This window comes from Apteryx mantelli, chromosome 2 (genome assembly GCF_036417845.1).
Source record: "Apteryx mantelli isolate bAptMan1 chromosome 2, bAptMan1.hap1, whole genome shotgun sequence".
NCBI lineage: Eukaryota > Metazoa > Chordata > Aves > Apterygiformes > Apterygidae > Apteryx > Apteryx mantelli.
Genome location: NC_089979.1, coordinates 124,852,079 through 124,879,143, shown reverse-complemented (window position 1 = coordinate 124,879,143; position 27,065 = coordinate 124,852,079). Strand labels below are relative to the sequence as shown.

The 27,065-nt window shown below is 42.6% G+C and overlaps 1 protein-coding gene across 9 annotated transcripts in view; it reads left to right on the top strand.

Annotated features, from left to right (window-relative positions):
* Positions 1–27,065, top strand: part of RBMS3 (RNA binding motif single stranded interacting protein 3) — a 722,481-nt gene that overhangs the window by 102,751 nt on the left and 592,665 nt on the right. For 6 of the 9 annotated variants that reach the window (XM_067291474.1, XM_067291473.1, XM_067291477.1 and 3 more), the window contains 2 exons: positions 10,967–11,035; positions 15,142–15,192. In XM_067291474.1, the coding sequence (XP_067147575.1) occupies positions 10,967–11,035; positions 15,142–15,192 (120 nt within the window). The remainder of the gene's footprint in view (positions 1–10,966; positions 11,036–15,141; positions 15,193–27,065) is intronic. The other 3 variants (XM_067291476.1, XM_067291478.1, XM_067291479.1) reach the window with 1 other exon arrangement.

The window sequence follows — 27,065 nt, the reverse complement described above, 5'->3', positions numbered from 1 at the left end:
CCTGACCACTATATCCAGATCAACTGCTTTTTTAATGCTTTTTTTCTGGATGTTATATGTTCATGGGACAACTTGAGGATTCTTCTGCATCAAGTCTTCACTGCAAAACAATGTCACTTTGAAATATGCTATTCACTCAGTTGCCAAGCTGGCTACAGTTTGCCCAGTGCAACCTTTTCATTGAAGAGAGTACCACACTGTCATCTCATGTCCCACCACTGTCAACACCACTTAACTTTGTTCTGTGTCCAAAGCCTATGATCAGCAATGTTCTTCATGGAGTGGTAAACACTGCTGCACAGTTGTAATGAAAATGATGTTTCTGTTAATAATCTGATTTTTGACATCTTCCTATCTTCAGTTTTCTGAAGAAAAAAAAATCCATCTTTCTGAAATTTCATATGGCTAGATATCGGTACAAAGTAGGTAATATTCTAGGCAGTTTTGGAGATTTTTTAATGTGAGGAATGAGCACCAGAAAATTAATTTTACCTGTGTAAGTACTTGAAGAAATCATGGATCTTTAAAGTCTTTACAATTTGTTTTGTCTTAACCTATGTCCAAAGTGTCATTAGCTGTGAATCTCCAGCAACATGTTGGTATTGTTGAAAATAGAGATGTTCTGAAGGGAGCAGGGAAATGTGTATATTTATGGTACGGGAGTAAAAATAGCTTCATAGGTGAGTGGTACATCTGTAATGAACAGTTTAGTGGGGTCTGCCTCACCATGGAGCAAGGTGTGATACCAGATCTGAGACACAGAGAGACCCTTTCTGTTGAGCTGCCTCCTCTGACCTGTTGAGATTACATTCATGAGAAAATGTGCGTGCAAGATTTAGTTAGTAGCTGTCAATGTGAGAGCTCTTACCCTACTTACAAGTGTCTTGAGCCAGACCAGAGACAAGGATGGATTGATTTACACATGAAATCTATATTGTTTCAAGAGATACAATTGTTCCAAATTTCAGACTCTGTAATTCCTTTAATCACTAGTTCTGATCAGATAGAGTCAGAAAAACTGTCACCTTTTTATTTAATTTATGATAGAAATGAATAGCTTGTCATTTTCTACACTGCATTATTGTGGGAAAAACTGGTAGACTCAGTAAATAAAAAACACGGTCCGCTGAGGTTAATGGCAAAAGGACCTTACCTACTGTTTGTTTCTGGGGAGTCGTAAGAGATGTCATAGCCATTGATAGTATGAGAGGTTCAAACTTTTATATTTCACTTGTGTTTCTCTTCTTAAACTCCTGCTGTTAAATAAAATAAAATAAGCAAGTGAAGCCAAAAGCCGGTATCTGTCAGTAAGCAGCCATTGAATATTGCTCCTTTTAACATAGCTTTATTGGTTCCTCCTTGCAAAAGTCACGGACATACAAAATGTTTAGCTTGTCTAAAGAAAGCTTCGGAGAAAGAACTTCAGTGCTGTAACACGTTATATTATTGTCAGATGTCACTATTACTTTGTTCAGCAAAGGAACTTTTGAATTTAAGGAAAAATCAGGAAAAATCCATGGCAATAATATGAAAAAAAAAAAGTCATCTGGATATTGCACAGTACAAATAAATCCTGAGGTTGATGTCAGCCTTTGCATAAAATAGCTAGATTCTAAAGTCTTTAAATAAGCAAAATCTCCAATAAAACCAATGAGCAAGATATCTGCTGAATGCCTGCAAAATTTTAGGCCACAGATTTGAAGAGTCCAGGAAGTGGTAGTACAGCATACAAGTATAACTTTATTCTTAAAGAAGTACTGGTATAAATCCAAGTAGTTTTTTCTCTGAAAAAAAAAAAGATTTTTAGATAATTAAATGGGTAGTATTCTTACCTTCCATTTACTTTCACAATATATATCTCTATTTACAAATAAAAATCTTCTTTCCCCTTATTGCCCAGCCCAAAAATTGTGAGTCCTGAAAGTCAAGACAGTTCTTCTTCAAGTCATTAGCAATGAGCTGCATTTGAAAGACTAACAAATGTTTGTTGGAGTTCATAAGGCAGTTCAAAGGTACTCCTCTTATGTAGCAAATTTTCTACCATCATAACCCTTTAAAGCCTAGGAGAGGACAAATTACCTAGGCTCCTTGGTAGGAAGGAGAACAGAGAGTGTGGGTAGATTTCTTTTCACCTAACACGAGCCATCTAAAGTTAGATGTCTCAAACTACCTGTTTAGACTCTCTCTCTAGTGAATAGATGGAAAGAAACAGGTTCTTCCAGAAGGTAATTCACCCCATCTTAAGATACTTTTCCAAAATAAGTGGGATGAATTGCCATGCCCATCAGAAGGCTTAATAAGTGTAATTTGCTGTAGAACACATTATACACTTTAAGCTTGATATCAGAATATCTTTTTTTTTCTTTTCTTTTTTTTTCTTTTTGAAATACTGCCAGGTATTAAGTCCAGCAACTTATGTTGAAGCTGTCATTGACTGGTTAAGAAATTATTTATGGACTGTATGTAATCTTGACTTGCACTGTATACAGTCATCAATAGCCCCAACCCCAATAGCCCCAACTGATAATAACATATCATTTCATAAGCTCTCCTGCAAAGCCATGCTCAGATTTCCATGTCAGAAGGTTGCGCTGTAGAGCCCATAGTCTACGAGAAGCTTCTTTCTGGCCTCTTGCTATAGTATGTACTTTGTTCAATACTATGAGTTTTCTCAGAAAACACAGTTTTCCTGTGAACTGTGTATAAAACAGCAGCTTTGAGCATGCACCACTTCTTTCGCTCTTTCTCTAGCTGTGCCACTTTATTGCCATGAAAAGTACTTTTTTCATACTCTCACTGGGATTTGGAGCCAGCCCAGAGTCTGATCCACAGTTGTCCTGTCCAGGCCTGTCTGTGAGTCTGGCTTCGTGCTGGTTGCACGCACTCCACCTGACACAACCCACCTTCCCACGGCAGCTTTGCTCCTTCGAGACAGGCCATTGCCCAGGCAGCAGTGTGTAAAATACAGAACTCCAGCTTTTTTCTCTTTTATTTTTCTTCTTGCCCATACCTTTCAACTCAGATACCAAAAAAACACATGTCCAATGGGAAGCTTTATTGCCTTCAGAAGTACCATTCGTTGTAAAAATTGTTGCAGAGGAGAGGAGAGGGGAGGGGAGGGGAGGGGAGGGGAGGGGAGGGGAGGGGAGGGGAGGGGAGGGGAGGAGAGGAGAGGAGAGGAGAGGAGAGGAGAGGAGAGGAGAGGAGAGGAGAGGAGAGGAGAGGAGAGGAGAGGAGAGGAGCCTGCCACCTGCATATGGTGGGGAGAAAGTTTGCAGGGAACAGCTGTTAGCTAGGAAAGTAGAAGGGCTAGATCTAAAGTTAGCAAAAAATGGGGGCTAACTGGAGGCCCTGGAAGAGTTGGGGGCTTGTTGGTTTAATTCTCCCAAATGATACGATTAGGGAGGCCTGCAAGACTAGAGAGACAGTTTATGGCCAGGATTTGTGCTTAAGTGCTTTGTTAAAGTGCTTGAGCTAGGCGAAGAGTCCTAGAAGACCTTAAATGTCTTGTATAAATAAGCCCTGATTCTCAATCTGGAGAGTGTTAAGGAAGATGGTTCTGACTGAAGAGAGGGAAGTGGTTTAAGGGGCTAAGTGCAGACCAGGTACTCCCTGGTAAAATACCTAATGAAAATGCAATGCCTTGATGTCTCTTGTGTGGTGCAGACTGCATGCAAAATCATTTATCAAGCAGGGATTGTGGTCTGGGTTGTGGCCTTGGATGCTAGGCATGAAGAGCCAAACTCCTGGAGGTAGGTGGTTGTCTAATTCCTACTGATCCTAGTGAAATAGGAATGTGTGTTTGGAGTTTGTACATGCATGTGTATATATATATATATATTTTTTTTTTTTTTAAATCACCTGGCTTGAGTGCTGTAACTGCTGAGATAACCAGGGGATGTGGTCTAGCCTTTAAACATTCCCTGGGGCCCTTTAAAACTTGGAAAGAAGCTCAGAGTGAAATATTTTCCAGATCTTTCAAAATCTACTCCACGTGATCTGATGTGGAGGCTCGTGTGTGTGTGTATTAGCAGTGTAAGCTCTTTGACTCTAACTTAATATTTTGATTGCCATGCAAAATATGAGTGATCCCATTCAGTGATATATGAATGGAAATAAAAGGTCTGGGAGGATGGGGGAAGTAGATGCTGAAATAATTTAGACCTATTATAGTACTATCATCACAAATATTTTTAAGTACCTGACTCCTACTGCAATTAGAAGATGGAGGTCAGCATCTAAATGAGGCTCTGGTCCTTTACACTTTGTAAATGCAGGCTGGAAATGAGTGTTATGTGGCTGTCTGTGGAGGCGTTAATTTGCTGTCTGGCCTGGAAAGGGCTCTGCTGTTGCTTCTTTGTAATATTGCAATGCAGTTTCTTTGGGCTGCACTTCAAATGGAAGTGGAAGAGTTCAGAAGACTGATTTGCCATAGAGGAAACATACCTGCTAGAGGGAACAGGCATTGGAGTGAGGAAAGAAACCAAACATGGCTATTAATGGGTTTAGACAGGAGGAATATGCAGGTTTTTCCAACAATACTAAAGGCAACCTTTTTTTTTTTTAGCTAAGAAAAGTGCTTGTGGAAAGGTATTTTGTTGGAAAACTACTTCCAGATGCTTCCAGAAAAACTTCAGTTATCTTGTTATTCACCTTGTTATTCACAGATTCACCAATCTTTCTTCTGAAGCAGAGGGAGATAGTTTTCATAAGTTTTCAGAAAGCTAAAATCAACCTTGAGTGCATTTTGTCTCTTTTGAAGTTTCTATCAAAAGAAAGTGTTGTTATTCTGTTGCATAGCATATCTGTTTAATAAAAATGCTTATACTTCTAAGGGTGCCTATTAGAAGTTAAACATGCTATACAGTAAAGCTAATAATTAAATTTGTAAAATAACTTCTTTTTGATAGAGTAATACAAAAGCACAATTACATCAGCGGCTGTTTCTCATTAGTGGAAACGAGATGCCAGTTCCTCTAGAATATGTAATGATGTATAAGCCCAAGTGGCTGTAATTGGCATAGAAATGTACAATATTCTTGGGTGTTAAAAGCCATAAGCTATTTCTTTTCCTACTTACAAAGAGTATACTATGTTGTGGTATAATTTTCACATGGATTGACTTACTTGCTTTTTTTTTCCCCCCAGTATAATTTATGTCCATATGGGTCAAATATGAATCTGACCCCCCCCCCATTAGGATCCTGCTGGTGACATAATGTACTGATAAATTAGTATCTCATGTCTGGGAAGCCTGTTTGAATTCAGATCTCATGTGTAGGTAACTCAAGTCTAGCTGATATTCCCAATATGGGTAGCCTTATTGTCTCACCCAGTTAAGAGTCCCAAAGTTCCTATAACACCTGTGTTTACATAGTATAATAGTTGCAAGATATTTGCTTGCAGATTACTATCTCTTCAGAAGCACTAAATTCACATATAAATGAGGGGCTTGGTTTGGAGGAGTGCTGGGTTACTGTAGGCTCTAGCCTTAATTAGGAGTAAATTGCATAAAAGTTCATGATCAAAAATATTTTTGAAACTGGGGATAAGTGTAAAATAAAATTATTGGTGGCATTCTAATAGACACTGTATTGCATTGATTCTTCTGTACTACTATAAAGTCAGTTTGATTAGAAGATCTGTATGTGACAGATCCATAATGATATGGACTCTTGTTTTTTTGAAGCATTAAGTAAAGTATAGAGAGGTGGGGGAAAGAAGTACAGGGACAAATCATAGAGGACTGTCTTTCTCTTCAAAGAGAAGTTAGTAAATAAATAATATGCTAGGGAGAGGCCTATATAAGAGCCAGGCCTAGAGCGCAGCGAACAGAGGCAGCGAACAGATGCAGCAGTTTGCGCAGCAGTGGTTGGGCTCTGACTAGAACTTGAGGATCTTGTTGGAAGTTGTGGGCTTTCGGAGGACCCCCGAGGACCTAGGAGGTGATTGCTGTGAACAGGAAAGGGGAAGCTAGGCAAGGACAACTGCAGGAGGCCTTGACTTCTCCTGGGAAAACCTCGTGGGAAAAGCTCTAGCTAGGAGTGGCTGCTGCTAACGAGCTCTCTGGGTTGCCCCTGGCCAGAGGGGGTTGGGGCCTTTGATCCCAGTGGCCCTTGATTGGGCGGTCAAGCACCCTGTGAGTCAGTGCTAGGGAGAGGCCTATATAAGAGCCAGGCCTAGAGCGCAGCTCCCAGAGCGCAGCGAACAGACGCAGCAGTTCGCATGAAGGTACCTTCGTTTCTGTTCCCTGTGGTGTACGCTTCCTCAAGTATGGTCGTGACATGCCGCACAGCGCGTTCCCCAGTGGCTGTTGGAGTTGCTGTGTCAGAGGCTGCGACCCAGACCGACCCTCTGACAGTAGATGCAGCCCTACAGGTCTCAGGCTGCAGGGAGTGCTGGGGGCCTCTCCGGGAGGCCTGGGCTGGCAGTCAGCTCTCCTGCAGGAGGTGTGCTGCTGTTGGCGAGTTGTGTCATCAGGTAAGGGAGTTACGGGAGGAGGTCAGTAGGCTGCGCAACATCCAAGAAGCAGAGCAAGAGATAGACAGGGTATTCTTGGAGACTGTGCAGCTCCAGGAGTCCCAAACCCCTGCAGCAGTGGAGTTGCCAGAGGGCTCTGTGCCGTGTGAAACGGTACATCATAACACCATAGAAGAAGGCTGGAAACTGGTCACTGCTCGTGGGAGGAGAAAGGCTCCTACTCCTCCTGAAGACCTGAAGCTGAAGAACAGGTTTAGTGCCCTCCAGGATGAGGAGGAGATGGGCATGGCTGCCAGGGAAGTACCTGGGACAACACACCCTGTGCCCTGTCGGAACGCCCGGAAAAAGCGGCGGGTGATTGTTATGGGGGACTCCCTGCTGCAGGGGACAGAGGCACCTATCTGCCGACCTGACCTCATGTCTAGAGAGGTTTGTGGCCTGCCGGGGGCTCATGTGAGAGATGTCATGGAAAGACTGCCTAGGCTCGTCCATTCTTCGGACTATTACCCACTGCTGCTCTTCCATGTGGGTGCCAATGACACCAAGGGCAAACTGGAGACCATCAAGCAGGATTTCAGAGCTCTGGGGATGGTGGTCAAGGGTCTGGGAGCCCAGGTCATCTTCTCCTCAATCCTGCCAGTGAGGGGGATGGATGAGAGGAGGAGGAGACGGACTTTCCAGGTTAACGACTGGCTGCGCCGCTGGTGTTGGCAGCAGGGTTTTGGTTTCTACGACCATGGGACCCTGTTTGAAGATCGACAACTGATGGCAAGAGATGGAATCCACCTCACGAGGCGGGGCACGCGGGTCTTTGCCAACAGGTTGGCCAACCTGGTAAGGAGGGCTTTAAACTAGGAAGGATGGGGGAAGGGGAGAGTTATAGTGCCAGGGTAGTTGGCAAAAGACTGCTCAAGTCAGGATGCCTCCAACAGGTGAATGCAGCCAGGGAAGTGTGCATGGGATGTGGCTATGGAGGACCCTCTTTTACCCCTCCTGGGAAACCTGCATGCTCGATCACCTCCCTGAAATGCCTGTACACCAATGCACGCAGCTTGGGGAACAAACAGGAAGAACTAGAGATCTGTGTGCGGTCGCAGGGCCATGATCTCATTGCCATTACAGAGACATGGTGGGATAGCTCGCATGACTGGAGTGCTGTAATGGATGGCTACGTGCTTTTTAGGAAAGACAGGCCAGGAAAGCGAGGTGGTGGAGTTGCTCTTTATGTGAGAGAGCAACTGGAAAGTATTGAGCTGTGCCTAGGGGTGGATGAAGAGCGAGTCGAGAGCTTATGGGTAAGGATTAAAGGGCAGGCTAGCATGGGTGACACTGTTGTGGGTGTTCACTACAGGCCACCTGATCAGGAAGAGGAAGTCAATGAGGCCTTCTACAGACAGCTGGAAGTAGCCTCACGATCCCAGGCCCTGGTTCTCATGGGGGACTTCAACAACCCCGATATCTGCTGGAAAGACAACACAGCTAGGCACAAACAGTCCTGGAGGTTCCTGCAGAGCATTGGTGACAGCTTCTTGACACAGGTGGTGGAGGAGCCAACAAGGAGAGGTGTGCTGCTGGACCTTGTACTAACAAACAAAGAAGGACTGGTGGAAGATGTGAAGGTCGGGGGCTGCCTTGGCTGCAGTGACCATGAGATGGTGGAGTTCAGGATCCTGCGAGGAGGCAGCAGGGCACCAAGTAAGATCGCAACCCTGGACTTCAGGAGAGCAAACTTTGGCCTCTTCAGGGACCTACTTGGAGTAATCCCATGGGTGAGGGCCCTAGAAGGAAGGAGTGTTCAAGAGAGCTGGTTAATATTCAAACATCACTTCCTCCAGGCTCAAGAGCGGTGCATCCCTATGAGTAGGAAGTCAAGCAAAGGAGGCAGGAGACCTGCATGGATGAACAAGGAGCTCCTGGCAAAACTCAACCAGAAGAAGGAAGTCTACAGAAAGTGGAAAGGGGGACAGGCCACTTGGGAGGAATATAGGAACGTTGTCAGAGTATGCAGGGATGCGACGAGGAAGGCTAAGGCCCGTTTGGAATTAAATCTGGCAAGAGATGTCAAGGACAGCAAGAAGGGCTTCTTCAAATACATCAGCAGCAAGAGGAAGACTAGGGAAAATGTGGGCCCATTGCAGAATGGAGTGGGTGCCCTGGTGACGAAGGATACAGAGAAGGCAGAGTTACTGAATGCCACCTTTGCTTCAGTCTTACTGGTCAGGCCAGCCCTCAGGAACCCCAGATCCTGGAGGCAAGAGAGAAAGTCTGGAGAAAGGAAGACTTTCCCTTGGTGGAGGAGGATTGGGTTAGAGATCATTTAAGCAAACCTGACACCCACAAATCCATGGGCCCTGATGGGATGCACCCACGAGTGCTGAGGGAGCTGGCGGACATTATTGCTAAGCCACTCTCCATCATCTTTGAAAGGTCATGGAGGACAGGAGAGGTGCCTGAGGACTGGAAGAAAGCCAATGTCACCCCAGTCTTTAAAAAGGGCAAGAAGGAGGACCCAGGGAACTCCAGGCCAGTCAGCCTCACCTGCATCCCTGGAAAGGTGATGGAGCAGCTCATCCTGGAGGCCATCTCCAAGCATGTGGAGGAAAAGAAGGTGATCAGGAGTAGTCAGCATGGCTTCACCAAGGGGAAATCATGCCTAACCAATCTGATAGCCTTCTATGATGGAATGACTGGCTGGGTAGATGAGGGGAGAGCAGTGGGTGTTGTCTACCTAGACTTCAGCAAGGCTTTTGACACTGTCTCCCAGAACATCCTCATAGGGAAGCTCAGGAAGTGTGGGTTAGATGAGTGGACAGTGAGGTGGATTGAGAACTGGCTGAATGGCAGAGCTCAGAGAGTTGTGCTCAGTGGCACAGAGTCTAGTTGGAGGCCTGTAGCTAGCGGTGTCCCCCAGGGGTCAGTACTGGGTCCAGTCTTGTTCAATTTCTTCATCAATGACCTGGATGAAGGGACAGAGTGCACCCTCAGCAAGTTTGCTGACGATACAAAACTGGGAGGAGTGGCTGATATGCCAGAGGGCTGTGCTGCCATTCAGAGAGACCTGGACAGGCTGGAGAGGTGGGCAGAGAGGAACCTCATGAAGTTCAACAAAGGGAAGTGCAGGGTCCTGCACCTAGGGAGGAATAACCCCCTGCACCGGTACAGGTTGGGGGTTGACCTGCTGGAAAGCAGCTCTGCGGAGAAGGACCTGGGAGTGCTGGTGGACACCAAGTTAAGCATGAGGCAGCAATGTGCCCTTGTGGCCAAGAAGGCCAATGGTATCCTGGGCTGCATCAGGAAGAGTGTTGCCAGCAGGTCGAGGGAGGTGATTCTTCCCCTCTACTCAGCCCTGGTGAGGCCACATCTGGAGTACTGTGTCCATTTCTGGGCTCCCCAGTACAAGAGGGATGTGGCACTACTGGAGCAAGTCCAGCGAAGGGCTACAAAGATGATTAGGGGACTGGAGCATCTCTCTTATGAGGAAAGGCTGAGAGCTTGGCCTGTTTAGCTTGGAGAAGAGAAGGCTGAGAGGAGATCTTATCAGTGTGTACAAGTATCTGAAGGGAGGGTGTCGAGAGGATGGGACCAGACTCTTTTCAGTGGTGCCCAGTGACAGGACGCGAGGCAATGGGCACAAACTGAAACACAGACACTTCCATCTGAACATGAGGAAAAACTTTTTCACTGTGAGGGTGACAGAGCACTGGAACAGGTTGCCCCGAGAGGTGGTGGAGTCTCCTTCTCTGGAGGTATTCAAAACGCGCCTGGATGCAATCCTGTGCAATGTGCTCTAGGTGACCCTGCTTGAGCAGGGGGGTTGGACTAGATGATCTCCAGAGGTCCCTTCCAGCCTCAGCGATTCTGTGATTCTGTGATATTTTTTGTATTACCCGTTCCAAAAATATCAAAGTTTCGTTTTTGAGTAAGCTGAAGTGATCCAGAAAGAATAAATTTTGCTTTATTTTCTGTGAGTTAAGAATAGCTTCAATAAAACTAATATGAAGTTTGCAATGAAACATCACTGTGAATTAGGAGGAAACAAACCAGATACAACTTATATAGACATACAGACAAAACTCTTTAATGACAACTTTTTGGATTCAGGGGGGGTTTAGAGCGTATTTACTTAAAGCTGAGTGAATTACCTGGCTGAAGGGTAATGCTCTGCAGTCCCTGTTCAGGTTAGGACTCAGCATTTGACAAATGTGCCTTTCAGCACAAAGTGCTTTTACGTTTGCAATGTAGGTGATGTGCAGAAGTTGAGGTGAAAACTGAGATTCTGAGGTCCAAGGCTAAACAGTGTCTTGGTCGCAAATTTGGGAGACTGACTTTGTCAGTGATCTAATGCTACTGTATTATATTTACTGTTTCTTTGTTCTGAGGCTTCTTGTTTGTTTGGGGATTTCTGCTGTGGATACTTAATTGAGATTGGTGAAGCAGACTGAGATGTCACTGAATATTTGACAAGTCTATTCTTTCTATTTTGCAGAGAACTACAGCCAACAAGACTTCAGGTGCTCCTTCCTATAGCAGATGGTCCAGTTCACAGCCACATCAGGTAATATGCCCTTGATAACAAGGATATGAAGCTCAGGGTCACGCATGCTGCCTTTTAAAATTAATCTGCGAGGGGGTCTGAGAGCATTATCTGGCTGCCTTAGCCCAACTAGGTTGCGCTGATCTCCAAAGTTGTTGCAGGTCATCCTGGCAAATGCTGGATTCGGTTGGCCCCTTTGGAAGGACTTGTACTGCTGTGACTCCTCTAATGCAGTGGTGCTGCTCCATAGGTTGTCAGGGGTCACTGCTGGAGGGTGGTTATTATGGCTGGATCCCCACATCTGTTGCATCTCGTCATTTAAGCTAAAGTGAATTTGACTGATGCTCTTTGGCAATGAGTGAATTCATGTCTCCCACACCCAACCTTGCACTGCTTAAAACGAATGAGCTGTGAAGTGGTTACTGTGTCTAAAATTTTCAAGAAAACTTGTTATAAACCAAAACTGAAGTTAGAAAGTTTTAGTGATAAGATAGGGAGAGACATTATTAATGATTTAATTCTTCATTTAAAAAAGTGAATGTGATTCAATGTTTCCCTTTCTTTATCTAAACAAAAGGACTGTTTTTGACTACATACAAGCACATGGCTTGCTTTAATCAAACATAGATATTTAAACTAATGCAACTTCCTGTTTCAAAACTCTTCAAGTTTTTACTCGGTACTGAGTATATTAACATTGCATTTCCCCAACTCTTTCTACCTTTGCTATGTCTGAAAGAAACTGATACAGACTAAAAATACATTAGTGAACAAATTCTTGACCTGATGTACAGGATTTTTTTTATGAAGGGTATACATATCCAGTAAAACATACTTCTGATGTGGTTCTAGTGTTGGGGGGGGGTGGGAAGACAACGACTGAGAATTGGTCTTGAAAGCTAAAGCCAGAGTAACTCTGAATTTCATTTGTATTCAAATTGGGATGGGAAAGAAGGTGGATAAATGCTTCATTGGCTAAAGGCTACGTATTCCACCGTTCTTACAGTCCTATCTTAATATTTCTATTTTCACTCAGTATTTTATTAGAAGAGTCTTACTCCTCCTCTCCATATAAGAGCGTGGTCTTTCTGCCTGCTAAGATTTTCATATTGTCCATTCTCACTTTTTGAGCATTGAATTTTCACTGATGGGGGGAAAAAGTAAAGAATATGCAGGCAGAGGGTAGTTCTTTTCACTGGTTGTTACTGTTTGCCCCATCCTAGGGGTTCATATAATGGTCAGGAAAAAGTGCATGAAGTTCCACTCGTATGTACAAAGCTGAAACAGAAATTACTGTTCCCCTCTTTCTGCATGTCTGCAGTTGCCCATTAATGTTAATGGGAGATGCATTCCTAAGTCAGGAGGAGATCATTCTAACAAATCATATGAAATGCACTTTACACTGTGCACTTGATTTCCCTTTTGGGGAGGGAGTGGAGAGATAAGTACATAATAAAGATTGTTTGTAGTGTTACAACCCTGTCAAATCACTAGCAGAGATGAGGGATTAACTACCAGGAATGTTGTTTGAAAGCATGTCTAGATCATCCAGCATCTGCAGGAAAGAACATTGTCGTTCTGTATTAAAACATGCCCATGGTAATTCTCCTCCACCTATGTTGTACCCTACACATTTTAATCTCGTCTTCCTTGTCATTTGCACTCTAATCTTCTCTTTTTCATCCTTGTTTATTGTAAGCTTTTGTCTTCTGTGTTTTGGGCTTAATAAGCTTATAAACTTGCCTCACGGATATTACAAATACCAGTACCAACTGTGAGGATGTACAGCCATGCTGCAGTTCAGTTTGGGAGTCCTAAATACTGCTGTGCACTCTCATGAGCTGAGAGTGGCAAAATATTTGTATTGGATCAGAGATTTGTATTCAGGCTTGTAACTTGCCAGCATCTATATATAGTTTATTTAAACATTTTTGAGGATGGCTTTCCAAGAAAGAAAAAGATTAAAGTTCAAATTCATATTGTCTGCATTTTCTTCAGTCTCATGCAGTGAATGCAGGGAAGACTTTTCCACGTCTTACAAAAATCCGCATAGAAGTCTAATAGAACTACATGACTGAGACCTTTGCATCTCAGAAATGTAAAAAGTTAAATTGATTTCCTCTTTCCCTCCCCCAAGCTTTCTTTTTTCATTTCCTCTATCTGTGTAAAGTTTGAAGATCCATTGGGTGAGAGACTTGAAAGGGTTCTTCAGGTGGGGTCAATGAGTCACTGAAAATAAGTCAGTGAAAAATGTGTTATTTTGCTTTGTGCTACACAGACATGCTTATATTTTTGTATTGGATAAGCTGAAGCGTGTTTATCTATCTCAAATACACTATCTGGGGAAGGCTTTTAATAAGTTCCTATTAACTCATCGCTCTCATGGACATGTGGAATTTGCGTGCTCAGGTTTTTTGATGTGAAGTTGTTCAGAGGATTTTCTCTCTCTCTCTCTCTCTCTCTTTTTCTACCCCCCCCTCCCCCCCGCCCCTTTTGCCTGGGAAAGTGTCTTGCTGCACAGGAGGTGTCTTTAGAACTTGATTAAGGGGTTCCTTCTGACTGCCCTGGGAAAGAGGCATTACTACCTGCTTCAAGCTAGCTTTTTTAGTAAGCTACGCTTTCTCAGTGTCAGAATAAGAAGCCAATAGTCTAAGAGGTTGATCCTTAGGAGCCAAGGAATTAATGTTTTTAATTAGAGGATTGGGGGGAGGGGAGGAGGGCAGGGAAGTCAAACCAAATCTCAGCTTCTGAACTGGCAGCCAAGGAACTATGTTGGACCCTGTTGCCTCCAGATGCATTAAACCTGCCTGTGGGATGGAATCGAGGACAAGATACAAACTGACTTTAATGTGCTAAGATTGCTTACGCTACCTTTCCTGGCTAGTGGCATCTCTTGATGTGTGAAGTCTGCAGCAATCTTGTTAGGAGCTCTGAAGTGAATTTAGTCCTTCCTTGGTGCTCTGAAGACTGTGTGTGCTTCCTGAAGTGCAGTTGTCTGTTACTGCTGATGATAATGAAGGAGGAAGTGGCACTTTATCAGGCACGATGATGTAGCTGATTTCTAACGTGATGTTCTTCCCACCAAGTGGCATGGCAGCCAAGGCAGTGTTTTATAGTGAAGGCACATGAAGACATGTGGGGCAGTCTGTCTCTTGTTAGGGGTCTTGGGTGCACAGGCAGAGCAGGACACAAGGCACTTCTCATGTTGCAGGACCTTAGAAGCAGTTTTAGCATCTAACAATTCATTCTGCTAGTAATGACGTGAGAGTTAAGTGCTAGAAACTATTGCGATAGAATGACATGAGAGCTAAGTGCTAGAAACTATTGCGATAGCATGGCCAGTGTAGATGTAAAAACGAAGCAAAATATTCCTCCTGCTTCTGTTTCTTCTTAGTAAACACAGGAAAAAAATGCAGTATTTCAGAGGCCTGCTTAAGGTTGAGGCATTGGAAGATGCAATAGACAGCAAAATGTCCTAAAAGAGAGAAGAATAGGACATCAACCCTCCTAAACATGCCTACATACCTAGTGACAATGATAAGCAAAAATGGGTAGGACCTTAACGGATCTCAAGAATAAATCGCTTTATATGCAAACAGAAGAAAGTGATACCTTCCCTCTGAATTGCTGTGAGATAAGCAGCCTTTCCTTGTTCATGGGCACACTAGCTAGTTTGTCAAGTCAGACCATTCGTTCAGTCCCCATTGCTGGCCAGCACCTCATGACAATATTTCAGGTCCCTTGCACAAGGATTGCTAGCAGGCATATCTCTAGGGATGCTTAGATTATCTTACATTCTAAAATGATATGAACACATCTTAGTATTAGGTGCTAAATGAGCCTGCAGAATAACTCACATGTCTTAAACTCCATTAAAAATAATATAGAACACTTCAGCATCTCTTCCCGCATCCCCCTCCCCCCCGATCGCTATTAGCAAGGCATTAGTTTATGGGATAGTGAAGCAAAAATACAGAAAGTGAAATGGTGTCCAATGGCCAAGAGAAAAGGGGATTCTCGGCTGAACTTCCATGACGTTCCCCTGTCTGGCTCCACTGCTGCATTGTTACAGAATTATTGCTCTGGCCTCTTGACATTTGCAACATAAGCCTCTTGCTTTCTTGCAGATCATCAAAGCTTTGTCCATTGCTGAACTCGGCATCAGTGCCTCAGTTAAGGTCAGAATGTGTTTTTTTTTTAATATCCTTCTCTTAAACAAAGAGATAAGTACTGTATTTTAGTACCCAGTGGTTAGCAGCTTTCTCAGAAGAATCAGTACAGACAGAGGATGTTAATAGACATTCAGTGTAGGATCGAACTTTAAAATAAGCCATCTTGTTACTGCAGCTTCTAGAATCTGCAAAAACTAATTCCTAACAATATGTTGAGTGTGTGAGTTTCTTATACAATTTTTTTCATGACTGAGATCATAGAAAGCCCGGTCAAGAAGAAAGAAGCTATGAGTGATAATATCTTTGCTTTACTGTGGCAGCTGTTTCATTGAGAGTATGTATTTACACAATAACTTCCAGGTTGGAGATTGTCATTTCAGTATAAATAAAATAGCTCTTCTGCCTGCTCCTTATTATTAGCACCCCTGGCCTGTTCGGCTGGCCTTGTTTTTTGGCCTTGTATTCTTCCTGTATAGGTGTTGTAGCAGTAGCTTATTGATGAGCAGATAATTATGTGGTCATTAATCTAGCAGCCTCTTTCACAACAGATGAGGTCAAAACAAACCTTATGATTGTTTATTCAGTACCGGAGTTTAGTGTGTTGATTTAGTTTTAAGAAGCCGTCACAAGTATGGCTGCAGGTTGCAGCTGGGATGGTTCAGGTAGTAGTAGTAGTAGCTGGGATTGTTACAGCTTGTTTGTATCCAAAATAAAGGACACCTGAAGGTGGGATTCATCATTTGTTATAGTGGGGAGATGGGTAACTGAGCTTCCTGTATGGGATCTGGCATGTTACCTGAACACTAAGTTTCTTGGAGCACTTGTTGGTGATGGCTCTCAAGACCAATTCCTGGGAAGTGACTTTTCTTTTAAACTAGTGGAAGATGCGCAGTTTTAAATCCTATAGAGATTCCTGTACTCAGCTGTTTTGAATCTTTGCTTTTTTTGTTTGGTGATTTTTTTTTTTTTTTTTTTTTTTTTTTGTTCAGGGTCTCAAGTCTGATTTGGAAAAAGTTGGTGTGGAGAAAGTCATTGTCTCCCTGATAAGTCAGGCATTTGCCTTTCTGCTGAGCTCTGCAAACTGTGGCAGTAAACTTCAGATTAAGTGCCTGTCCACTAGAAAATGTACTGAGAACACCAACAATTTTCCCAGAACCACTGAGCAGCTGTCAAATGGCAACAACATTTCTTCACTATTGACCTAGGTTTGAGCTCTATCAGTCTGTTCATCTGAATGAGAATGACTTGGTCCAACTACCAGGGTTAAACCTTATAAAGGTCAAATGAAATCTGGCAACTCTCCAAAAGCAGACCAGACAACCCAAGCCATAGAAATATGTTACTGCCTCCTGGCACTTGGCGTTTAACCAAAAAAATCTGTAGCAAAATTCAGTGGACTTAATCAGAGTTAATGAGGGAAATTTGTCAATTTTGCAATAAATTGTGAGTGTAAGGTCTCTAAATAACGTCTTTCCATAATACATCTTTTCAGGACTATACATACCTCTGCACTGTATATCATAATCATTTTACAACACTTGAGGTCAGTTCTCCTAGCACTTTGATCCTAACTATGTGCGTTTTTAAATTGTCTATGGGCAAGTACATGGAACAAAATTTAACATGGAATGAGAAAAACTGAACTCTTGTTAAAGAGGTCTAATTATGACAGGCTATCAGATGGATTCACTGAATTTCAACAAGCTTCAGTTAAAGTCTTACCTTGAGTGATTCATTAAACCTGTATTTGAGGTGGAGGCAGTGCCTTGCAGAAGCAAGTTTAGGGTAGTGAAAGTCTTTTTGGAAGACATGATGTATTAAGGAGAATTACGTTACACTTCTAAATTTTTCATGGAAGGATTGACAAACACAAATGTCTGTGGTCAGTACTCTGAGTTCCTTTTTAATGATGTGGTGTATGCGATGTATATAATGTACATTACAGTTTTGTGGTATTTTGTCTACCATTTGTAAAGACTATTGTGTAGCCAAATCAAGTTCAACCCTGACTAACAGATGATGTTTTTCCTTGCACATCTCATCTTTCATAACATTTGCTCATGTCTCTGGTAGTTTCTACCAGTCCACTGAAAAACTGCTATTACAGGCTCTGCTTGACTCCAAAATATGAGGCTCTCTCAGTCATATACCTGTGGGCCATTTCTTGCAGCGTGATGGTTTTCCTTAAGGAAGGCTGAACCCAGCATCTCTGCTCTTGAAGCAATGACAGCCTGAGATGACAGACCCAACTTTGCCAAGGTCATTGTCAAGGACAGAGCAGACTGGTTAAGCCCTCTGTGATTTCTGTGCCAGTAGCAAGAGATCGTAGCACACTGGCTACTCAGAGCTGAAAATGTAGGTACTGCAAGGTACCTGCAAGCTACTCCTGTTGTATGAAGGTAAAATCTAGCCAAGTGACACAGCACTGTTTTGTTTCTTCATGGTCAAGCAAATCATGACATAAACTTCTCCTGGAAACTCTAGGCAGTTTATAGCTGAAGTAAGAAGTGGGGAACTCGAAGGAAACAGATTTCTTCAGATCAGTGACCGAGTAAATCTACATAGTGTTATTCACAGGTGGCTCACACAAGTGCGCTATCTGTTGGGTTAGTGAAATTACCAAGCAGCCTACCAAACTGAATGGAAAGCTGTGTTGTAAGACCCTGTTCCTGGAGGGAAGAAATAACAGCAGAGAAGTCCTACCTCCGTTCTTTCTCATGCTGCTTGTGGAGAAATGCTTTGGTGTATCTGATAGTACTGCAGAATGACAACAGCTGATGCTGTTAGCTGTTGCACATCTTTAGAAATAAACTAAAACTAGTTTTTAAAAGCAGGATTCATGCTTCATGGGTTGATGTAAGTGAGAATGCATCGGTAAACTGTTCTCTCAATCCACATAATAGGTGCCTCTAGACTGCTCTGTGGCTTGGATATGTGTGTGTATATATAAAATATATTTTTATGTATATTTTTCACATATATGTTTATATGTATATTTTATATATATAAAAACTCTCACCAAACATGGGGTTTAGGCATTAGTTCCCATTACATAACAGCTACATGAATCAAATATTACAATACTTGAAGGTCTAGAAAGTACATTCTTTGCAGAAGCTGTGAAAATCTAAGTCTTGGTAAACTAATTATATTAAATTTCTCAAGCTTTTTTATCACATATCTAATGTATTGAGCTTTTTTTTTTGTTTTTAGAACACTTATTTTTAAGCCAGATGTGTCTCTAATTGCTCTGTCCAGTGATTTTTTTTTTTTAAAACTCCCTTTAGTTTCATGCTTTATCAACAATAACCTGATGATTCCAAGGTCAGAACTTTATAGTATTTAAGCCTTAAATATTGGGTCTAATGGTTATGGGACTATAAGAGGCCTCTTTGCAGACACAGTATTTTTTTATCCTCTACAAGTGTGAGAGAATATGGTAGTTTACTTTCTCATCTTTACTCCAAAGTCAAAGATACCATTTGTATTTTGTTGCACTTTCAAGTTAAGGTTCAGAAGATTCCATTTATAACCTGGCTAATCTTAAAACAAGCATGCAGAAAAAAGAATGTTTGTTTTGTTCAAAAAGATGTTTCTAAACAGCTGCCATAATAGTTTTTTTCTAGACTAGATAAACTTTTTTATTCTGTTCACTTATTACCTAATTATTTTCAATGACAAATACCAAATGAGTGTATTATGCTAAGTAAGCACTCAGCGCACTCAAGTTTGCATAGAGAAGTGTCTGTGTTTGGGGGAGAAATAAGTAACAGCATTTGTAGTGACTTTCATATGCATGAAGTCTTTCAAAAAGCATTTGTCACCTAAACTTTTGTCACTCAGAGCTGTGTTTGCTATAGGGAGAACTTTACAGGTTTTAACAAGACTAAAAGCAATAAGGTTCTAAAGCAAAAAGAGTTCAGAAACCCTCTTCTAAAATGAATAAGGTCAAAATTTGTCACTGGAATCTGCCTTACCTCTTTTGCAAACTCCATTGTTCACTTCAAAACTGTGGAGAGTCAGTGTGGCAACTTAATGGAATGGTCTTTTCATATATATATTACCCTGTTTTTTCTGAGTAAATGAAGCTTATAGATATTCTGTCTGTGAATCTTGATTGTTCCCTTATAACTTGGCCTATTTTGACCAAACTTGGTGAAGGAGGGGGACGGGTGTTAGTGTCTTGAACCTTCCAGAGATCTGAAGTTTTGCTGTGACTCGTAAGAGCCCAGCAGTAATGCTGCATGGAAGGGAAGAATGTGGCGTGAGATCACCCCTCACTAGACCTCAGGCAATTTATGGGGGAGGATGAGGTTATGAATTTCCAAACAATGGGGCAAAAGACTCAGTTGTTGGTGTCTGTGTCTTTTCAAAAACCAGACTAAATTTTCTCTCTTGTGCAGACTTTCTGGCTAAAGGATGAGCTCACACCAGAGCTGAAGGAATAATTCAGTTAAAGTCAATCAGCTGCAAGACATGTATACATTCACAACTGGGCATCATTAGTTCAGCTGTTCACAGAACTCCATGCTCGAATTCTAACAAAATTCTCTATTGGCTTGGTTGAATTTTGAACTTTTCTTTTAAGGAAACCATCTTGCTGCACCTAGCAAAATTATTCCTATCTCTTTTCATGGTTCAGATATGAATTTGAGATGATATTGTTTGAAGCAACACATAATTGTACAGTGAGCTTTCCATTACACTGTCTGTAATATCCCCTGATGTGTACCTGTTGACTAATAGCAAAGATTGACAAATAATTTTACATGCTAATATCACGCCCCACATTTTATTAAATGTGTCATTTGGTATCTTCTATTGTAGGTCTTTTGGTTTTGACTTTGCTATGACATCTTCCTAAAAGAAAAAGAAGCTGTCAGCAGATGTTTTAACACTTGTCAGCAATTCATCATGATTTTTTTTTCTTGCTTTGGATTTAATTGTTCTTGGAATGAATAGTTAATAGAGAATTTTTAAAATGCTGCTTGCTAGTTAATGCAATCAATTTGGTGCAAAAGATAATTAGTACACATGTAGACTACAACTTGTCATACTACTGTGTCCCTCCCCCAATTTCTTTTGGTGTTTCAAAGATTGGAAGATAGGAAGGAGTGGAAGAGTTCAAGTTATTTTTAGATGACTTTCCCCTCTGTCCTATTATTTGAAAGTAACAGATGGAATCTGTTCTTCATGCCTCATCTTTTGTTCTCCTGAAGCCTTAAACCTGGAAAGGAAATGCAACCAAGAGAGCATGGCTGGATCCACCATCGGCTGCATTAACAAAGGAGTTGCTTATTTTTCCAGAGCAAGCATAGCTGATGGGTATGGCTAACCTTCAGAGGAGAAACAGCTGTTATTGAGCTGTGTCCAAGGGCAAATACGGGCCTTTGTGATGCAGGGTTAGTTTGTGGGGGGATGCCTAGGAAAGAGTCAGACTTGAGCTGGTGGCACAGAATTGTTTTCTACCCTCTAAACAAGCTCTCAACAAAATGTTCTCTAAAACCTTTCACCTTTCTTATCTTTCACATGAAAGAGAACAAAGCTGGTTGATGGATTCTTTTATTAAACTAAATGATCATTCTGTTTGATAATTAACCATGCATATCTGAAAGAAACAACTGGTGGATCAACAAAAACAGATCTGCAGGCTACATTTTTGGGAATAGCTGTAAAAAGCTAATTTGGTTATAAAGACAGGTTATGCTTTGTAATGAGAAATGACAAGGCATTTTGCTGAGACTGTCATGGCAACTTTAGAGCTTTATATAGTCTAATTTAAAATGTATTTACCCTGTAGCAATGAAATTGCAATCTATGTATGAATCATAAAAACTGGAGATGGAAAATACCTTTTGAGCATATGGACTAGTTCCTCAACAGAGAGCAGTTCAGTTCAACTCTACATCAATGAGGAGTTATCATCCTTCTTCAAAGCTAGTCTGTTTGACCCAGGTTATGTTTCTGAATGTGAACTCTTGCTGGGGGGGCTCTTAGGCTGATCTTGGTGTTGGTCTTGGCTAAAAGCCTTGGTTAATTAGAGGTTTCAGTAATCCAGTTTCAGCAGTTTGAGATCTGTCTGTTACTTGACTATACATAATTTTGAACCGTCGTTAAACACTGGTAAAATTCAGTTGTATCATCATATTGGTCCTTGTGTCTCAGGATAGTGGTTAATTACCTACCAAGCTAAGAAGAATCTCTTTTTTTTTTTTTTTTTTTCTTTCCTTCTTGTATGGTCAAGTATCTTAGACTTCAGGCACACAGGCTTTTTTTCCATTACTTACACTTGTGGGGAGTGAAAATAGCAAGCCAAACTGGGCATTGTTCTTCCATAACAGTGACCGACTGGGAGGGAGTGGGGGAAAAATGCTGTTAATCTTCCCAGTTACTGTGAGATGGGTCTCCAAAGACTAGACAAAACTTTAAGCCACTTAGAACAGCTGAGTCCTATTGTCTCCTGCAGCACAGTGCCTGCTTATCCTGCTAAAGATCAGGCTCTGCTTGCATCCATCTAATAGGAGCATATTGAATGTTGCATGGAGTGTGAGCAGGACTTTGATCAATACTGCACGCACTTTATTTGAGGACCTACAGCAGAGGCCCTACGCTTAGGAAAACAATTGAAGTAGGTCTTGGGAACACTTGACAGAATACATAAACAGATGATGTTATGGTCTCAGTGGAAATCTAGCAGTATCGAACTGAAAATAGACCATACAAGGAGAAAATTGAAGAATGCTTAGTTCTTGCAGTAGGACACCCTATGCAGTGAGCCAGCAAGATTTATTTGGATTCCTTTGGAAAAGAAAACTACAACAAAACTCTCTCTCTAACAGGATGTAGTACACCTCCAAGTACTAGACTGTGAACTTGTGAAGGAGGAGTTTTTGTCTTACTGAGTGAAGCATGCTATGGGTACTTGATAGAAAAAATGAAAAACATGGATAGGTCAGAAGAGGACACTCCAACAGTTGTTCATGAGGTCTTGCCTTTCTTTAGGCCTGGGGAAACATGAATCCTAGAGTTAGTTTACCATTTGGCAAAATAAACGTACCACCTCTGAGCTTTGATCACTTAGGTTCCCTGTTCTCCTGTGCAACAGGAAAATACTAGTATTAGAATTACCATGTAATTTTGTCGACCCACTGTGGATTGTGAAGTGTTATCCGAGCTAGATGTCATCCGATGTTTGCATGACTTTCTGCATTTTTTTCAATCTTGAAATGTTATGCTAAAACACTTATTTTTGGAAAAGTAACTATGGAAAAGCAAGCGAGAATGCCGTTAAGTTCTAATGTAGGCCAGCATAAATAGCCAATTCAGAATGAAAGGCTTTCTGTACCTTTTGGCTACTTGTTTTGAGTTTTGGTAACCAGGCCCAAGTCTCTTATCACTGTACAATAGTCTGACATCCTTTGATTTCAGTTGGTTATAAAAATGACTAAATTGCATTATGAAGCAGATATTTTTATCTTTAGCTTTGCACATTTGAAATCCAGAGTCTTCTCCATAGTCCTACTACTTTTGTGATGTTATTTCCCCAATGCAGGCTCTGATGAGTTTTACACTTACTTAGTAACAGTGGCTGTACCAGTCTTTGCAGTGCAAGTATTAATATGAAATCCTGCCTGTAATAAAACCTAATGCTGGTGTAAAACTGCTGATAGAGCTGCACTAAGAAGTATGAGAAATAAAGCCATGGAAGTCCATAGGTTTTGACTGCTGTGGGAAGCTACTGTGAACAGGAGTGGTCTTATGCCACATTTGCATGGTTTACTGCTGGCTCTTGTGCTAGAACTGGTTCAGAGTTCCTTGTGTTCAAGGCTGCAGTGATTTCTCTTCAGTGAGAAAGTCGGACTGAGCAAAAGCTATTTTTTAATTTCTTATGTTCTCTGCTATAGAATGAGCTATTTGCAGAACAAACCTTGACTCTTTCGATCTCTCTTCTGTATTGCCCTTAATATGACCTTTCTCAAAAACTACACCATTTTGGTCCCTCAGCATAATAACAATATCACTACCAGTTGGGCTCACTTAAGAGCTGTAGGTGAACTAAACCATGAAATTGCCAAGCTTCCAGCTGTCTTGTACTTTCTTGCTTATCTTCAGTCTTAGAGCAATGGAGATGTTAAATATGATGCCAATCTTTTAAAGAGATCCTGGGGGTCTACTGAATCTGCAGCCAGCAAGGAAACTGGTTAGAAACTCTTCTATAACTTAGAGCTGATATAGAAATGAGTGCAACTTTTGTTGAGGGAACAATAAAAGTTGTAAGACTACATGAAGGAATTGACAGACTCCTAGGTAAAAATGATTTGGGTCCTGCAACGTAGGTTTCAAAAACAGAAAAAAACCTCCTAAAACAGACCAAAAAAACTCCACTAAATCTTCATAGGACAAGAGGAAAGGTCCTTTTGTGGATTAATAATTTTTTTTCTACCCTTTCAACATCTTATTTCACATCAAGGGGAAGTTGTCATTGGAATACCATGTGGATTGGTTCTTGCACCCATGTTCAACATATTCAGAAATGGTCTGAAAAGTGGAATATCAATGAGATGATAAAGTTAAAAAGAATCAAAACTAATTGGGCAGAGTAGGCTAAAAACTTGCCTCCTCTGAGAAAAGCTCAAGAGAGCCTGAGTTATGGAAAGATGAAATCTGAGGTATACAAATGCATATGTGTAGGAGATGGGTAAGGTGGAGAGGAACCAAGCCTGACCACACAATGGTGGGTCCTGCTTCTCCCACTCACGAGTGACAGTGTGGAATCATGACAGGTAGTTCTCTGAAAATACAAAGTCATGGTATGTTAAGAATAGGGGGGAAAGGACTGGAGAGCAAAACTGCAAAAGTCATTATGCTACTGCATAAAAGCAGGGTCTGCCTGCATCTTGAAAACAGCTTGCAATTTTTTTCTATTCATTTTTCTTTCTCCCAGCTTAAAAGGATGTGATAGAATTATAAGAAGATATTAAGTTTTGTCAGGAATACTGAGCATATTCTACCTGAGCAAAGATTAAATATATTTGCCTTCTTTAGTTGGCAAAAGATGGAGATCCCTGCCATATTCTCTTTCGTGTTACATCATTTCTTAGAAGCCTACTGTGTTGTTATTAGGCAATAGGTTTTAGAAGAAAGGGAAGGTGGTTCTCATAGAATGAATAAATAATATGTGGAACTTGCTGCCAGGCAGTGTTATTGGTGTAAAAAGTATGGATAAGTTCAAAATGATTAAACAAAATCTTACCCACCTTATGCGCCCCACCACCACCACAAAAAAAAAGTTCCATTGAGGGCTATTCAGCATAGTGATGTATATTTAACTCCTGGCTCTGAAAGCTGCTAGTGTAGTAGGGGTCAGAAGATGGGATGATTTGGTTTGGAGAAGTACCACTCCAGACTTGCACTGTTTCTCATACCTTTTCCTGAAGCAGTTGCTTCTGGTCATGATTGGAGAAGGAGTATAGAGCTAGATGGACCTTTACTCTGAATTCCTATAGCTGTTCTTTTGTTTTTTAAGTATGTGTGGTGTATTGTGTCCCAAAGATGAGGGCTGTACTAGGTGAACAGCTTTCACATTTAGGGCAGGCCAGCTTGTCCGGCCTCCACTGCAGTGTGGCAATAATCCATCAGTGTGGCATATTGTATTTCTGTCAATACAGCATTCCACAAACAAAGTCTCAAGCAATTTAAGGTTTTCTACATCAAAGCCGTCAGTTCCCACACAATCATTGTGAAGGACAAGCGAGATAAAGTCGACATCCAGAATGCGCTGCAGAATTTTGGTGGGCAGCACACTAATGCCCCAGATGAGTAGTGGGACACTGCTTCAGGATCCTGCGGGGAGGCAGCAGGGCACCAAGTAGGATCGCAACCCTGGACTTCAGGAGAGCAAACTTTGGCCTCTTCAGGGACCTACTTGGAGGAATCCCATGGGTGAGGGCCCTAGAAGGAAGGAGTGTTCAAGAGAGCTGGTTAATATTCAAACATCACTTCCTCCAGGCTCAAGAGCGGTGCATCCCTATGAGTAGGAAGTCAAGCAAAGGAGGTAGGAGACCTGCATGGATGAGCAAGGAGCTCCTGGCAAAACTCAACCAGAAGAAGGAAGTCTACAGAAAGTGGAAAGGGGGACAGGCCACTTGGGATGAATATAGGAATGTTGTCAGAGTATGCAGGGATGCGACGAGGAAGGCTAAGGCCTGTTTGGAATTAAATCTGGCTAGAGATGTCAAGGACAACAAGAAGGGCTTCTTCAAATACATCAGCAGCAAGAGGAAGACTAGGGAAAATGTGGGCCCTTTGCTGAATGGGGTGGGTGCCCTGGTGACGAAGGATGCAGAGAAGGCAGAGTTACTGAATGCCTTCTTTGCTTCAGTCTTTACTGGTCAGGCCAGCCCTCAGGAACCCCAGACCCTGGAGGCAAGAGAGAAAGTCTGGAGAGAGGAAGACTTTCCCTTGGTGGAGGAGGAGTGGGTTAGAGATCATTTAAGCAAACTTGACACCCACAAATCCATGGGCCCTGATGGGATGCACCCACGAGTGCTGAGGGAGCTGGCGGACATTATTGCTAAGCCACTCTCCCTCATCTTTGAAAGGTCATGGAGAACAGGAGAGGTGCCCGAGGACTGGAAGAAAGCCAATGTCACCCCAGTCTTTAAAAAGGGCAAGAAGGAGGACCCAGGGAACTCCAGGCCAGTCAGCCTCACCTGCATCCCTGGAAAGGTGATGGAGCAGCTCATCCTGGAGGCCATCTCCAAGCATGTGGAGGAAAAGAAGGTGATCAGGAGTAGTCAGCATGGCTTCACCAAGGGGAAATCATGCCTAACCAATCTGATAGCCTTCTATGATGGAATGACTGGCTGGGTAGATGAGGGGAGAGCAGTGGATGTTGTCTACCTAGACTTCAGCAAGGCTTTTGACACTGTCTCCCATAGCATCCTCATAGACAAGCTCAGGAAGTGTGGGTTAGATGAGTGGACAGTGAGGTGGATTGAGAACTGGCTGAATGGCAGAGCTCAGAGAGTTGTGCTCAGTGGCACAGAGTCTAGTTGGAGGCCTGTAGCTAGTGGTGTCCCCCAGGGGTCAGTCCTGGGTCCAGTCTTGTTCAACTTCTTCATCAATGACCTGGATGAAGGGACAGAGTGCACCCTCAGCAAGTTTGCTGACGATACAAAACTGGGAGGAGTGGCCGATACGCCAGAGGGCTGTGCTGCCATTCAAAGAGACTTGGACAGGCTGGAGAGGTGGGCAGAGAGGAACCTCATGAAATTCAACAAAGGGAAGTGCAGGGTCCTGCACCTGGGGAGGAATAACCCCATGCAGCAGTACAGGTTGGGGGTTGACCTGCTGGAAAGCAGCTCTGCGGAGAAGGACCTGGGAGTGCTGGTGGACACCAAGTTAAGTATGAGGCAGCAATGTGCCCTTGTGGCCAAGAAGGCCAATGGTATCCTGGGGTGCATCAGGAAGAGTGTTGCCAGCAGGTGGAGGGAGATGATTCTCCCCCTCTACTCAGCCCTGGTGAGGCCACATCTGGAGTGCTGTGTCCAGTTCTGGGCTCCCCAGTACAAGAGGGATGTGGCACTACTGGAGCAAGTCCAGCGAAGGGCCACAAAGATGATTAGGGGACTGGAGCATCTCTCTTATGAGGAAAGGCTGAGAGAGCTGGGCCTGTTTAGCCTGGAGAAGAGAAGGCTGAGAGGAGATCTTATCAGTGTGTACAAGTATCTGAAGGGAGGGTGTCAAGAGGATGGGACCAGACTCTTTTCAGTGGTGCCCAGTGACAGGACACGAAGCAACGGGCACAAACTGAAACACAGGCAGTTCCATCTGAACATGAGGAAAAACTTTTTCACTGTGAGGGTGACAGAGCGCTG